Below are 15,592 nucleotides of genomic sequence, written 5' to 3'. Positions count from 1 at the left end.
ACACTGATCTGGGTGTATCAGTTTTGGGACATATTGCGCCAGTCTTGTTGCTAAAATCTTGGTTAATATTTTATAATCTGTGTTCAGTAGTGATAACGGTCTGTAATTACCTAAGTGCATGCCGTCCCTGCCTGGTTTCAGTAGTGACACTATCAGGGCCTGGAGTGATGTCTGCGGCAGTCCCTGTGCTTGCAACGCTTCACGGTACACCACGAGGAGGCGCGGGGCAAGGAGATCAATAAAAGCTCCGTAAAATTCGGCTGGAAGGCCGTTCGTGCCCGGCGTCTTATTCCGCGGCAACGCGCGTATGGCCTGTCGTATTTCCCCAAGCACAAGGGGGCGGGATAGTTCCTCGCTCTGTTGGGTAGTGAGGTGCGGCATGTCCAACCCCTCCATGAACTCCCCAAGCGCAGCGTCTGATAGCGGTTCGTGGGGGCCGTACAGGGTCGCATAGTACGCCCGGAATGCGCTGTTAATACCCATTTGTGTGTCTGCTGTGGTCCCATCCTGATCTATAACTTCCAATAGGTAACTGTACAGGGTCATTCCATATCATGCAGCCAGTAGGGGCCCGCCCTCTCAGCTAGTGCATGCTGTCTGCAGGTATATTCCCTGTAATCCAGGACACGCAATTCCTCTAGCAGTTCTGCATGCTGAATGTGCGCTTCCTGGAGTGGTGTGAATGGGACGTTCGTTCCAGCAGCCTCGCTCTCAAGTAAAGCTAGCCTTCCCTCCACCTCCCGGAGTCTGTCCATCACAATATTTCGCATTCCCACCCGTGTGCTCATCGCTACACCCCTGATGGAAACTTTAAAAGCGTCCCATTCCAATCGCCTGGAGCTCGCTGATCCATCGTTAGTGTCAAAGTAGGAGGTTATAGCTTCTGCAAGGGACGTGCAAAAGACCGTGTCTTCCAATAGGTCCGGCGAAAGGCGCCATGTAGGTATTGGAGTCGGAACCCTGCCCCATTGAAATGTAATCTCCACAGGGTTGTGGTCAGACAGAGTCTTACCCATGTGTTCCGCCAGAGTGACTTCCCCCAGCAGGGTTTTTGTGCAAAAGACATGATCTATTCTAGTATGCAAGCCGTGGGGTGGGGAGTAAAAGGTGTATTCCCTACTTAGCAAGTGTTTACTTCTCCATGCATCTGCCAGTCCCCATCCCGTGGCCCACCTTGTCAGTGCATCTGCTTGTCTCCTGCTCTCCGTGGCCTATAATGGTGGGTGGGACCTGTCCAACGTAATATCTAATACAGCATTGAAATCCCCACCTATGATCCAGCGATAATCTGCCCATTCCGCTACTATTCTATTAATGCTAGTTAGGAAGTCTGACTGGCCAGAGTTCGGGGCATACACACTGCCTATTACCACCGGGGTACCATCCAACAACCCACGGACAAACACATATCGACCCTCCGTGTCCAGCCTCTTTTCCACCAGTTTAAATGGGACAGAGTTATCGGTCTCCCTCTATCTTCTGCAATTTTACTGGCGCCTCATAGCTAGATGTATTCAATTTAAGGCATTATGCTAAATGCACAAAGCTTTGACTCACCCTGAACCTAAATATTTAAGGTTGCTTGTGTATCCTTACCTCCCCAGTTGGGCACTAAATTCCAGCAAGCGCAATTTCTCAGCTATTCCTAGAGTAAAATTAGCTGGGTAGGTAGGGCGCTCTTTTGTCTTTCTGGGTGCTAAATTATAGAACTGCCTTTCTACAAAAGTTTGGGAATGCAAGTCACCGTAGACTCGTTTTACAAAACTTTTGAAGACCTGGAATTTCTATTTTTTGTATTCTGGGAAGTCCCAGTGGGGCAGCCATGTGCTTTACAAATCCAAATTGATGGATAGAATGTACCACCTGTTACCGCTGTGGTGGTAGGAGTCTGAAAAAAGCTTAATATGGAAATGATGTGTAAGAACGGATTGATACCCAGCAACAATTGTTGAGGAACCAAGCTAAAGGTGTTGTCCTTCCTTACAAGTTTTAGGCAAATAGATAGCATTGTGATATTTACAGTGCATGAAGTGTGGTATGCAAATGGCATAGTGCTATTTACACATCTGCAGGCCAAATAAGACATTGACCTAAAACAGATCTATAGACAAGTGCAGCTAAAACTCCTACTGTCATCAGGTGCCAGACCTGACAAAGACACTATGGAAGAGTCTCTAGAGAGGAGAACGTTGGCTGTTGACAGGCCAAGGAAGGCAGTATCTGTAATGTATGTTACCCTTAAGGTTAACGCACAAATGGTGTGCTAGAGCTCAAAGTTATGAGGGACTAAACTATATTGGGGTTCTTAAAGACATGATCTGGGTGGATGCAGTTGAGTTTTCTAGGGCCAGATGTACACAGCCATTTTGGGATTGCAAACTCTGCGATTCACAAAATTACAGGGTTTGCAACTGCAAAACAGCCTTTTTGATATACTTGTAACCCTTTTTGTGAGTTTGAAAAACATTTCTAACTCGCAGAAGTGGATTTACTGACTCATACTAAATCATGAACAACCCACCATCTTTTGTGTGAATGTGGAAAGTAACCTTAGATTGACTGTTCTAAACTAAGATGCTAGTGCCTTAATTGAGCTTCAAAATGAACTGCCAGTCAACTGCCAAGGCTGAGTCATCTCGGATAGGTGGGTCGCCCAGACCTGAATAGACACAGTGCAGTATCTCTCTATGTAAATCAGGGCTATCTGTCTGCTTGCTTTTTTCACTTTTTCAGTTAAAGAAACAGAAACATTAGAAATGTTCCAAGGCTAGTGACATAGATTAGTTAACTTATCAGGTAATTTTTTTGTCTATCAAACCTTTTTAGAAAGGCATACGTGTAAAATAATATAGAAATTGTATTTGGATTGAGGGGTTACCAGTAAAAATTGTCTTGAAAAAATGTTACTGCTCACAGGAAGAGCTATTTACTGTTCATAAATTCATTGAAGATTGATAGGATAGATAACCAGTGTTGCATGTACGTTACTTTTCCCTTCATGACAACTTGTTTCACTGTAGCACTCCCTATCAGTGTAGCTACCTACCCCATTAGAATGTTTTCTCTTAATCTTTCTAAATCTCGCTTGTATTCCTCTTCAGGATATCTTGATGCGGGCTGTGTGTCACAGGAGAGGTATTCCCACACATCCAGGGTGAAGGCCTTGCTGGAGGAAGGCATTGAAACCCTCCGGTCCATTAAACTGTCCAGCATGCAATGGGTTCGGCTTTTACCGGAAGCGGGGATCAGTGTCAACCGCAGCAGCTTGATCAGGTGAGAATCCTTTTGCAAAATCATACCACTAGCCTTATCAACTCCTAAGAATCTTCACAGCCACTCGTGTATCGTAACACAACCTAACATGAATAATAACCAGTGCTACAATGCAAATCCTGATCTGTTCCCTCTCAAAGTGAATCCTATCCCACCACAACTCACAATGTGAATTGTAAACACCCTTTACTATGAAGTGTGAACAACCCCCACTATATGAATAATACCAAACGCTTCCCAAAATTGGTCATAATTGCCTTTATCATATTTGTAGGAGGCTGGCTTAGTATATGGGGCCCACTTATTTAAGTAAAGCACCCTGCACTAATCCATACAATCCTTATTGTGATTTTAGTGGTCTTAGACAAACATAGAAAGCTCTCTAAGTAGTAGCTGTGGAGAGCAGCCTTCGGGCTTAGTCCAGAAGGAGTGTTAAGCAGCTTGTTTTACCAGAACTAATCGTATAGTGTAGGTTAAATGAAAAAGAACCACACAGTGTAGTCATAAAAATAGTTATATTTATTATACACTCTAACACATTGGTATATCTCCTACCCTGAGATATCAACACGATATGAACACAGTATTTCAAATGTAAAACAGGTAAGTATGCACAAATACACAGTGGGGGAGATTAAACCATGTACTAAAGAAGTGGAATGCGAACTGCGACCAAAGTCAGGACTTAAACCAGAAGACTCAGAAGAGCTGGGCACCCAAAAAACCACGCAAGGTAAGTACCCAGTGCAAAGTGAAAACACAGCTGCGTACTCAATGTGAGTCAATAGGAAAGTTGTGGTTGCAGCTTTCAACAAGAAGGGCCCTTCCCAGTAGACCCTGAAGAAACCCCATGGAAGACAAATCACCCCACCTGTGGATACCCCAGGAACCAGGATACCTACACCAGGAAAGCCGGGTGCATATGTGCGAAGTGAGGTCCGAAACTGCCGTAGACCACAATGGAGGACTTCAGTAAAGATGACGCTGGCGAAAACTGTGCACGAGTCAGGTTGAACCCAAGGGTGGATTCTAGAAGAGGAGTGCCTGCAAGCAGAGGAGACTGAGTCTATGCCACTCGAAAGTGATTAGGAGAGACCAATGACCACCAATGAAGGAAGATGCAGGAGTGATGACGCTGCAGCTGTGAGGACCTGGAGCCATTCACGAGCTGTCCCACGTCAGCACAAACCAGCATTGGCTGCAGCAACAGACGTCGTAAAAGAAAAAGGTGCTGCTTTGGGACCAGCAAGGTCCACTGACTCACCAATTGCAGGAGAGTCAGAGCAGGCCCGAGCAAGCAGGGGAGCCCACTGAAGCCAAAGAAGACCCTCAAGAGGACCCACAGGCCAAAGGCACAGAAGTCACAAGAGGACCTCAAGCAGCTCACCAAAGATGCAGACCCACGGTGCAAAAGGTGCAGTGAGGACGAAGATCTTGGCAGGAAGAGAGGCTGGAGGTTCCTATAGCCTGAAGTTCTCTGTAGGACAAAATCAACAAGCCTTGGCACCGACAAGTCGAGGCGGTGCAGAGGGGATCTGACCCGGCGGTTGACAAGTAAAACTGGCCCCAAACTTGCTGAGAAGACTCAAGGGAGTTGCAGAACCACCACCTGTGTTTCTGAGCCTTTCGGAGTCCATTGGACGTCAGGAGCATCAGACCGGTCAGCTTTGTTGCAGTGCCTGCAGATGCAGGGGAGTGACTCCTTCACTCCAATGGAGATTACTTTGTGTGTCCTTGATGCCCACATGCCTGGAGAAGAACCTGGATGTAGCACAGGCACAGAAGACGAAGAAGGGTTCAAGAACAGCGAGATCAGGAGGAGCAGGAGTCTTTCTTGGTGCAATCTCGGTTCCAGGCGAAGTCCAAGGTGCCCAGACACTTGAAGTTGAAGTGGATTTGAGTTTGAATCTTGTCCCACAATGAATTTGAAGATGAAGAGCAACCCACAGGTAAGCCCTTAAGAACCCTAGGGAAAGATTTGAGACAATTCAAGGGTCCCTCCCAGAGGAGGGGACTGGACAGAGAACAGGATACTCCCATGTCCAGTATCGCGCCAGAGAGGGAGCCAAGGTCTCCCTGAACTGGCTCAAACTAGAGTATTCAAGGAGGGCACCAAATGTGCTCTTCAATGCAGTCTGGTGTTGCTGGCAAGCACCCCCACCTCAGCTCAATGCACTAAGTCATGTCTGGGGAGGTGGTCACACTCCATGCGACAGAAAACCTATTGTTCTACCTTCCCTCGCTCAAGCTTGCCTCAGCAGCAGGAGGGCAGAATTGTGTCTGTGGTCAGCTGCAGCACTAGCTTACTGTTAGACCCTGAAAGGCTGGTACCGGGAATACAGGGGGGCGCCCTAAGGTAGCCCCCAGTACATGGGATCCTACATCCAACACTGGTGTCAGTGTTGGGGTAGGATTCGAACATGTTTGATACCAAACATGACCGGTTTCGGTGCCGCCTTTTATACATAGTTAGACATCTCGCAATCGACTTGATGTCCGCTATATGTATCAAATGGCTGACTGTACTTACAAAGCCTGGAGAATCGACCCCGGGGTTTGTAGAGGGACCCTGTTCATGCAGGGGCAGCCTCACACTTGTAACCAAGCACCCTGCCCTCAGCACTGAAGAGCCTGCCATAGGTGTAACTTATAGGTTTTAATTGCCCTGACCTCAGATATAAGGAAACCTTTATCTATTGTAAGTTGTGTTAGCACCAACACACACAGGCTGCAATGGGAGGCCTGTAGTCACAGTTTGAGTGGTCTCTCATGGCTGGCATAATGTATGCTGCAGCTCATGGGAGACCCCTGGAGTACCTATGCCCTGGGTAACTTAGTGCCATATATTAGGGACTTACATGGGTACACCAGTAGCCAATTGAAAAGGTACCAAAGTACTTACCACTGTCAAATTTAGGGAGGAAGCACAGTGACTGGGGTCCTGATTAGCAGAGTCCCAGTCAGACTAATCAGAAAACAGACTAAAACCAGCAAAAAGTGGGGGTACCCATAAAAGCAGATCCTAATTTCCTACAATAAATAATCTATAACAAACATGCACTTAGCATGAATCATAAGCCGAGCAATATGAATTGAAGCCAGAGCCATATTATTAAGCTTAACCCTGTAGTGTCTTTAAGATCATGAGCGTTAGGCTCCTCGTCATTCTCGGAGACTTTAAACAAGAATTAAGTAAGCTGCTGGGAGGTGTTATTCTGTGGTTATTAAAGTCATGACACAATACGTGAGTGGGTGATCGTATGCTGAGGAATAACGACGTCTATTATAGAGCTCCGTGTATGGCTTGTTTCATTTGCGTGCCCAGGGCCTGGGGAGGAAGCTGCAACTGGTGACGAGTAGGAAATACATGCCCTAAAGAAACAAGACTGCTCTCCCTGAGAATTTGCAACGGTGCAGCAAACTGCTTATGCATGCCATTTGTGCCACAAATCGGTGTGAAGCAGTCTGAGGTTGGTGTATGTGGAGTCAAAGCCCCGCTCCAGCCCATACACAGCCCTAGAAGAAGTTTAAGGCTCGGCAAAGGAGCACTTTCCAAAAGCCTGCCAGAATCTGCTGGTAGGGCTGAAAGAAGAGACATTGCGATGCGCCATAACACAGAACCATCATCCATGCAAAGCAAATGCTAAAGGCAATGATAAGCAGGTATGAAGGCAGAAGCTTGCTTACTAACAGCGAGTAAAGCACCTTATGACCTCCGATCAGATGTGGAGACCCCCAAGTACAAGGTTTGTGTGTTTGAGGCATGTGTGCTATAGATACACATGCTTTGCATACTTCAGCCATTAAGTGTTGGGTCTGGATGTTTGCAAGTTGTTTTTCTTTTGGGTGATAGTGCGCATGGGCATCAACTTCAATGTTAGATTGTTTTCTTTCCGCCATCGGGTTCAGACGTGTATTGCAGCGCTCTGATTCGAAACCGTCAATCGGGATCCGTTCGGTGTGCAATTTACTCTACCTTCATCGGTATTGCTTCAATCGCGTCTTCAACCTTTTTCGTGTCTGAATTTATGAAACCTCTAACTCTCTAATTGGAAAAACTGTAAACACTGCCTTCGGGCCTAGCTTGTTTCTTCGATCGACATCTAATTCAAAACCCAGCATCCACCCTTCTGTTGATAGAACGGACACCGTTTAAATTCGGTCCTGGATGCCATTCCAAATACCCATGCACCGACCAGCATAAGGTCTGTTACCTCTCTCTCTCCTCGGAATATAAAGAGGAAGACTGCGATTTGTGACGATCGTTCTGATCCAAAAACTCTGCGGGACCGTCTGTCTCGATGAAGAGACATGCTGCGGCAAACTATAGAGGACACCCCTGATATCTTCTGAGAAGATATTGAGCAAGAAGAGATGGAAGTATCTGCAGCGGAAGAAGAGACCTTCTCCCTTCAGGGCTAACCATTTCGAGTTGGAGATCGAACCAGAGTCCCACGACATTCCATCTGGACAGTGTGTCGTGATTACCAAAGCCCCTTCACCCCCAAACCAGTCTCCACTAAACCAAAAGCTGTTGGGCCACTACTGCAATCAGGCAATGGTAGGCACTGAGACACTGATTCAAACGCCCCGCCTTCTGGCTCGGCACCAAAACACCAAGTCCAGCCTTCTGACTCGGGGCCGAGATGATACCCCTTTGGTTCCGAAACATTCCCGATCGAAAGAGAAAAGAGACAAATTCAGCTCAGCACCGAAAATGTCGGTACCGAAACAAAAAGACGCTCCCTTAAAGCCACTGGAGCCGATTTTGGAAAAAATGAAAGAAAAGCCGGATCCCAAACGAAAAAAGATTCATATAAATCCTGAAAATTTACAAAAATATGTATATTGGAAATTACACCATGGTTCCCGACATTTTTTCACACTTTGTCACATGAATCTTCTACCTCTAAACGATCTAACCGCAAACTGGTCCCCAAATTTGGGAAATGGAAAAATCTGCAACCTTTGCAATCTAAGTTCCCAGATCTTGGATCATGTCTTATTTGCATGTCCAGCATTGGCCTCGAGCCGCCGTCGTTGGCTTCGGCCAATGTTTTTACTAAATAGTGTTAAAAATGTAGTTTCAGCCCACGATTTTTTACTTTCTCCCAAAAATGAAGCAGTGTGTATAAAACTTTTTAACTATTTTAAGGTGTTTATGTATATATTGTAATTGCTGTTTTGTGCTGCTGTTTGCACAAGAGGGAGATGCTATGTTCATTTCCCACTTTTTGTTTCGCTGTCAAGTTAAAAACTCACCCAAAGTGTGATTCTGGAATGCGTTTTGCACATGTTCTGCTGCTATTGAATTGTTGTTTGCACATATTAGGCCATGCTTTATAGTCCCTTCTCTTGCTGTGAAAGCTGAACGTTTTGCTGAGTATGAATTCTGGATTTTATCAAGTACCTGAACTAGCTGCTACCTATTGCTTCTCGTACATTTTTGTATTTCTTAGGATATGCCTTGCCACTGTATTCTGATTGTTGTTAACTCCAAACGAGGAATGAGTTTAGTTATGTTTAGTTTATTTTTGTAATAATTTGAATGCTCTTTTAAGTGGACCTCATATGAGATCCAAATGTTAATAAATATTTGAATATAAATCCTGATACTGGACACATAACAGCTAAACCAGTAATACCTTTAAAACGAAAGGCAGCTACTGAATACAAAATCCCTGTCATGAAGAAAAAGGACTTGGCTTCCAGCCCTATTAACATTCCTCAAACCCCTCCACCTTATTCACCAGTGCCCATTATACCAGATACAGATCCTCCACACATTACACCATCAGGTTTGCCTAACACAAATCCTGATATAGGAGAGGGTGGCGACAATTATATTCAGCCACCGCCTGATCCATGGGATGATTATAACATAGATCAACCTCAATACACAGAACCTGATCTATATCCTGCAAAACCTTCCCCTCCTGATAACAACGCATATCAGGAATTAATTGCTAGGGTATCCAATTACCACAGAGTGCCTTTACACAAAGAATCACTACAAGATGATTTCCTCTTTGAAACCTTAGGAAACACATACAAAACAACAAAAATGTTGCCTATGCTAAAAGGTATAATGAGGCATACTAATGATATTTTTAAAGACCCAGTTAGAGCGCGTATATTAACACCTAGTGTGGACAAAAAATATATATTCCACCACCTGACCCAAGTTTTTATTAAGGGTGCGTTGCCTTTGGATTCCTTAGTGTTCTCTAATGCCCGTAAGAGGGCAACTTCACAAACATCAGGGGAGGCTCCACCTCCAGATAAAGAATCCAAACTGATAGATAGATCAGCGAACAGATTAGCTGCTCAATCAGCCAACAATTGGTGTATAGCTAATACATAAGGTTTGTTGTCCAGATACGATAGAGCTCACTGGGGTGAGATGGAAGAAATATTGCAATATCTCCCAGAAGAACACAAAAAAGGGGGCAGGAAATAGTGCAAGAAATGAAGCTTATTTCTAATTCCTCTATCAGGTGTGCATTAGATACAGCAGCTAGAGGAATCAACACTAGCATTCTGCTTAGGAGACACGCATAGCTCAGAATTTCTAGTTTCAAACCAGAGGTGCAACAAACCATTCCTAATGCACCCTTTGATAAAGAACACCTTGTTGATCCTCAAATAGACCAATCCCTTGAAAAGAAGAAAAAGTATACCAAAGTAGCAAAATCTATAGGAGCACTTCAATCTCCTTCTATCAGAGGTTCTTTCGTCGCTCCTTTTACAGAGGGGGCTCCAAAACTAACAACACAGATGCGGCCGCATCTTCATATTTATTTATTTATTTATTTATTTTTTGACATTTATTGAGCGCGACAAATACCCTGAGGCGTCTCGGCATACAAGACACAAGCACTAAAATCCCCCTTTAGAGGATTCTATAAGGGTGGCTATAGCGGGAACAATGTTAAAGGGAGAGGTAGAGGCCCACCAACACGCACCTCCTAGTCCACTAACAAGAAGGGACTTGCTAACACTCACACTGACCATTCATCGCCTGTTGGGAGAAGATTACAACAGTTTCTTCCCATTTGGCAATCAATAACATCAGACAAATGGGTTTGGATATTATCCAACATGGTTATTGCCTGGTGCTTACCAGCAATCCTCCCAATATTCCACCTCGCATTCACAAAGTCTCGCTACAACACCAACAACTTCTCAAACAAGAAATACAAGCTCATTTAACAAAAGGAGCTATAGAACCAGTTCCATTACAACACCAAGGAGCAGGAGTTTACTCACTTTACTTCCTAATCCCCAAAAGGGATGGGTCTCTAAAATCAATCTTAGATCTCAGAACGTTAAACCTATACATACTGTCAGAACACTTCCATATGGTTACCCTTCAACAACTGCTTCAACTTCTACAACAAGGAGACCTTATGTCCACACTAAAATTAAAGGATGCATACTTCCATATTCCTTTAAACCCAGCACATTGCAAATATCTCAGATTTGTGATACCAGGAAATCACTATCAATTCAAAGAACACCCATTCTGAGTGACTACTGCACCCGGAGTATTTACAAAATGTCTAGCAGTAGCTACAGCTCATTTAAGAGGACAACAAATTCATGTGTTCCCATATCTGAACGATTGGCTCATCAAAGCCAGCACACAGCAAAGGTGTTTACAACACACTCAAGCTACCATAAACCTTCTCCATCAGTTGGGATTTACAGTCCGTGCACAAAATTCCCACCTTCAATGCTCACAACTGCAACCATTTCTGGGAGCAACGCTAAACACTCGCACAGCTCTAGCCTCTCCTAGTGCAGCCTGAATTCAAAACCTTCAAACTGTATTACTACAGTTTCAAAACAACCAATACCTAACAGTCAATACTTTAAGGCAACTGTTAGGGATGATGGCATCATGCATTGCATGCATCTCGCGCAAGATTACACATGCGCTCCCTACACGAATGCTTAGCACGTCAGTGGAATCAATCACAGGGTCAATTAACAGATATTGTGTTGGTAGACAGCCGCATTCATCGCTCTCTGCAGTGGTGGAACACAAAAAAAGGGGGGCCCTTCATTGACCCTATTCCACAAGTTGTACTAACAGCAGATGCATATCTCACAGGTTGGGGTACAATCTCCAGCATCTAACAATTCAGGGTTTGTGGGACACCAAGTACAAAAGTCTCCACATCAGTTACTTGGAGCTTCTAGCTGTATATTTTGCGGTAAAAGTTTTTCAGCCTCACCTCAAAGGGTAAGTTTTCCTAGTCCTGATGGACATTATGACAGCTATGTTCAAAAACAGGTGGAGACACACTCTTTACGGTTGTCACGCTTCTCTCAGAACATTCGACGTTGAGCGATACATTGCAAGATTCATCTTCTAGCACAACACCTTCCAGGTATGCACAACCAATTTGCCGACCTCCTCAGCAGGATGCAGCAACAAGTACACAAATGGGAAATTCATCCCCAAGTTCTCCTTCCATACTTCCGACAATGGGGGTTCCCACAAATAGACCTTTTTGCCACAGCAGAAAACGAAAAATGCCCAAACTTTGTCTCCAGATTCCTACACCACCTATCCAAAGGCAATGCCCTATGGATGAACTGGCCAGGGATATTTGCTTAAGCGTTTCGACTTCTCTCTCTCCCTCCATTTCTGGTTCGGAAACTCAGACAGACATTTGCTGATTCTGGTGGCACCCACATGGGCTCATCAACCATGGTTCACCACACTACTAGAACTGTCAGTGGTTCCACACCCAAAGCTGCACCTCACTTCCAACCTTTGACACAGCACCATGGAGAAATCAGACATCCAAATCGCAAGGAGCTCAATCTAGGGATTTGTCTCCTAAAGTCATTGAGTTTGGTTACCTAAACCTACCATTAGATTGTATGACAATTCTTAAAGAGGCAAGAAAGCCTACCATTAGGATATGCTATGCAGCAAAGTGGAAAAGGTTTGTTATATATTGCATTCACAGCAAATATTATTTGTTATATTTTGCATTCACAGCAATTCGACTACACCTTGCGACATTAGCTCCATATCTGCAAAATACACAACATTTATCGTTATTCAAGGTTCCAGTAATTTAAGCTTTTATGGAAGGCCTTAAAAAAATCATACCCCCCCAGGGTACCACCGCCACCATTTTGGAACCTTAATATTGTTTTCACAAGGCTTATGCGTCCACCTTTTGAGCCATTACACAATTGTGAATTGCTATTTCTTTCATGGAAGGTTGCCTTTCTAATTGCTTTCACTTCATTAAGGCGAGTTGGTGAGCTACAGGCATTAACCTTAGAAGAACCTTTCTTTGAACTTCATAAAGACAGAGTGGTTCTTCGTAAAAATCGAAAATTCCTTCCAAAAGTAGTTTCGGCTTTTCATATTAATCAATCAGTTGAGTTACCTGTGTTCTTCCCTTAACCTGATTAAGTACCAGAAAGGGCTCTACACACATTTTGTTTTTTAAATGTATTGATTTTCCACATGTCATAACTCAACCCCAACATGACCACGTAGGATGACATTGCATAGCATTTAGTATACAGTACACACAATCCAGGCTGTTATGTCCATACCTGTTGGAAAAGTTACATAAAACAATGTCAATTAGCCTTCTTTCCTCCATCTCTCCTTCCTGTCTGCGATATCCAGCGCAATCATCATCTATGCAGGCTCTATTGTCTGTTATTAATCGTCCTCATTGTGTGTTATGTGAGAGGTGCATAAGGGCTCGGAGTGATTGTCCCGTTCATATCAACCTATCTGAGATAAGCCACAAACGGTTCCCAGACATCTTTCGGTCAGGATGCCAGAGACATCATGTCCCAGTTTGCTGTCAGCTGCTCCTGGCAGTGTGAGATGTTTGCCAACCAGACTTGCTTTGTCGAAATTGGCTGCCTCCCCCAGTGTATCTCTACCCTGCGCTTAGCTAGCAGTAGCAGCATCAGGGTGAGGTGCCTGCATCCCACCGGGACCCCTCCACGAAGCCCAGCAAGCAACCAATAGGGTCCGGCAATAAGGCAGCTCCAGTGATGGCTCCCGCCTCATCACATACCACAGCCCAGAACCTAGCCACCTTGGAGCAGGTCCTGCCAAATGAAAGAAAGAGGCCTAAGCAGTGTGAGTCAGCTATAAGTCCTATTTTGTACAGTTGTTTTGGCGTATAATATGTTCTATGTAGGAATTTGAAATGTATCAATTGCAATCTATAATTATGAGGCAGTTTCACAAGTTGGGCACAGCAATATTGCCATTGCGCTTCCGGTATTTCACATTGTAGTTCTCTTTCCCAGGCCATACGGGCCTTCATGGTGGTAGTTGTTGATGTCATCTGTGTCAGTGTGTACAGCCGGGTTATAAGTCTTCTCAGGGAAGTATTTGTGTGTACATATTCTAGTGCTGTGAGGTCTGGTGAGGAAGCGGGAAATGAGTTGTGAATTGAATGGCAGTGTGCTTGGATTTGGTAAGATAATAGTATGTCGAAGATTCTAGTGCTGTGAGGTCTGGTGGGGAAGCGGGAAATGAGTTGTGAATTGAATGACAGTGTGCTTGGATTTGGTAAGATAATAGTATGTCGGAGAGCGTTGATCGCTCCGCGTCAGTGAAGCAGTGTACAAACTCGCCATCAGAGTATAGATCTGTAAATGTTTTAATGCCACGCGCCTCCTTACATCTAGCCATGCCCCTGTCCTGCAGAGGTGGGATTAGAGGGTTGTCTATCAAGGAGGCTGTGGGTGCATACAGCATCGGCAGGCCAGCCCGTCTGCGGAGACCATTCCATGCCCAGCGCATACACTCCACAATGTTAAGTTCAGCTTTGTGGGCCTTGTAACGTTAGAATATTGCAGTTTTCAGGGGCCACGGTACAACTTGGTCGTGTTTGATTGCTAAGTGTGGCTGGAACAGGGTGGGGTGGAGCCAGTGGTGTAACAATTGCGATCGGGCGCTTAGTGAATATAGCTGCATGTCTGGTGTGCCTAGACCTCAGCGCTTGGGTGGTTGCGTCAATCTTTCATAGGATACTCGTGGTGGCCGGCCTGCCCATGTGAGTGTGATCATATTGGAACGGAGTTGTTTGAGGAACTGTGACATGAGAGGGATCGGGATGTTTGCAAAGAGGTACAGAAACATCAGAAGCACCACCATCTTGGCTATGGCTATGCGGCTGCCAGTGACAGTGGAAGTCTGATCCACAGTTGGATTCTGTAGGAAGCTGGCTCTGTATATACTATCCAACAGACCTGTTCTATAGATGAATGTACTGCTCAATGCATCCACCATGCATTTACAGTCACACAATTTTGTATGACAAGACAGCGGTTATGTATACCTTCTGTTCGAAGGTGACCTGAATCACTTGGTATTCTTTAAAACCAGATATGCATGTGTACTCTATCTCTCAAGGTATATCCCACCCGCAGTGTAAGTGATCAATAAAGAAAGAAAAATAGTGCAAAAAAATTAGGCAGTGCCTCACTGGAGTAACACCATGGGAGTTTACAGGCTGGTTCTAGTCCTGCATCCTCAGGTTCTCATCATTAGCGACTGCCAACTTATAACCAAAATAGTGATAAAGGGAAAGAAAAAGCAAAGTGCTCTGCGTGGTGTATGTGAACCCTATAAGGTGTAACGGGGTCTGGCATAGAAACCCGCTACTCCTAGTCTAAAAACGAGCTAAACAACCACTGGCTATACTACTTTATTCCTTGCTGTGTGTCTGCTCAATTAAAAAACAACATGTTTCATTGCCAATGTGTTCTTACGGCAATTTCATGAGGGCAAGGGTCACTTTTCCACACTGCACCAATTGTCTGTCTGTTTAATGTATACCGGGTAGTTGCCCTTCATGGGCATGCCTGCGACCCCTTTTAATTGCGAGGGTGTACTAGTCCACATACGCAATACTCATCGCACTTGCTACTATACGTCAGTTGTGTCGATGCGAGTGACTGGCGTGTGCTCAGCTCCTCCTCCGACGACGCCAGTCACTCGCTTCGACATGACTGATGTATAGCAGCAAGTGCTCCCACCCAAAGTGGGGGTCAGACCGGTGAGGGCCTTTGAAGCGTCCCCTTCGTGGACCCTGTTCTTCGTGGAGGCTTGGCACCTCGTCCCAGGATGTGCAATGTTTCAGGATCCGCAGAGCGGCAGGCTTTTGTCCTAGGGGTCCAGAAACATGTCTGGTGGTGGCAGCTGTGAAAAGTTGTACAAAAGGGGGTGGTGATGGACGGAGCATCTGAATCAATCAAACACTCACACCCAGTCAAAAGATCTGGGTTTAATCCATCACCGTTCTTTAGCCCACTC

At 45.0% G+C, this 15,592-nt stretch overlaps 1 protein-coding gene across 5 annotated transcripts in view; it reads left to right on the top strand.

Moving 5' to 3' along the window:
* The window catches only part of MTO1 (mitochondrial tRNA translation optimization 1), a 569,440-nt gene that overhangs the window by 382,276 nt on the left and 171,572 nt on the right, over positions 1–15,592 (top strand). For all 5 annotated transcript variants that reach the window (XM_078652253.1, XM_078652255.1, XM_078652254.1 and 2 more), the window contains one exon: positions 3,102–3,273. In XM_078652253.1, the coding sequence (XP_078508379.1) occupies positions 3,102–3,273 (172 nt within the window). The remainder of the gene's footprint in view (positions 1–3,101; positions 3,274–15,592) is intronic.

The sequence above is a fragment of the Lissotriton helveticus genome, chromosome 7, assembly GCF_964261635.1.
Source record: "Lissotriton helveticus chromosome 7, aLisHel1.1, whole genome shotgun sequence".
Classification (NCBI taxonomy): Eukaryota; Metazoa; Chordata; class Amphibia; order Caudata; family Salamandridae; genus Lissotriton; species Lissotriton helveticus.
This window is presented reverse-complemented; position numbering and strand designations above follow the sequence as displayed.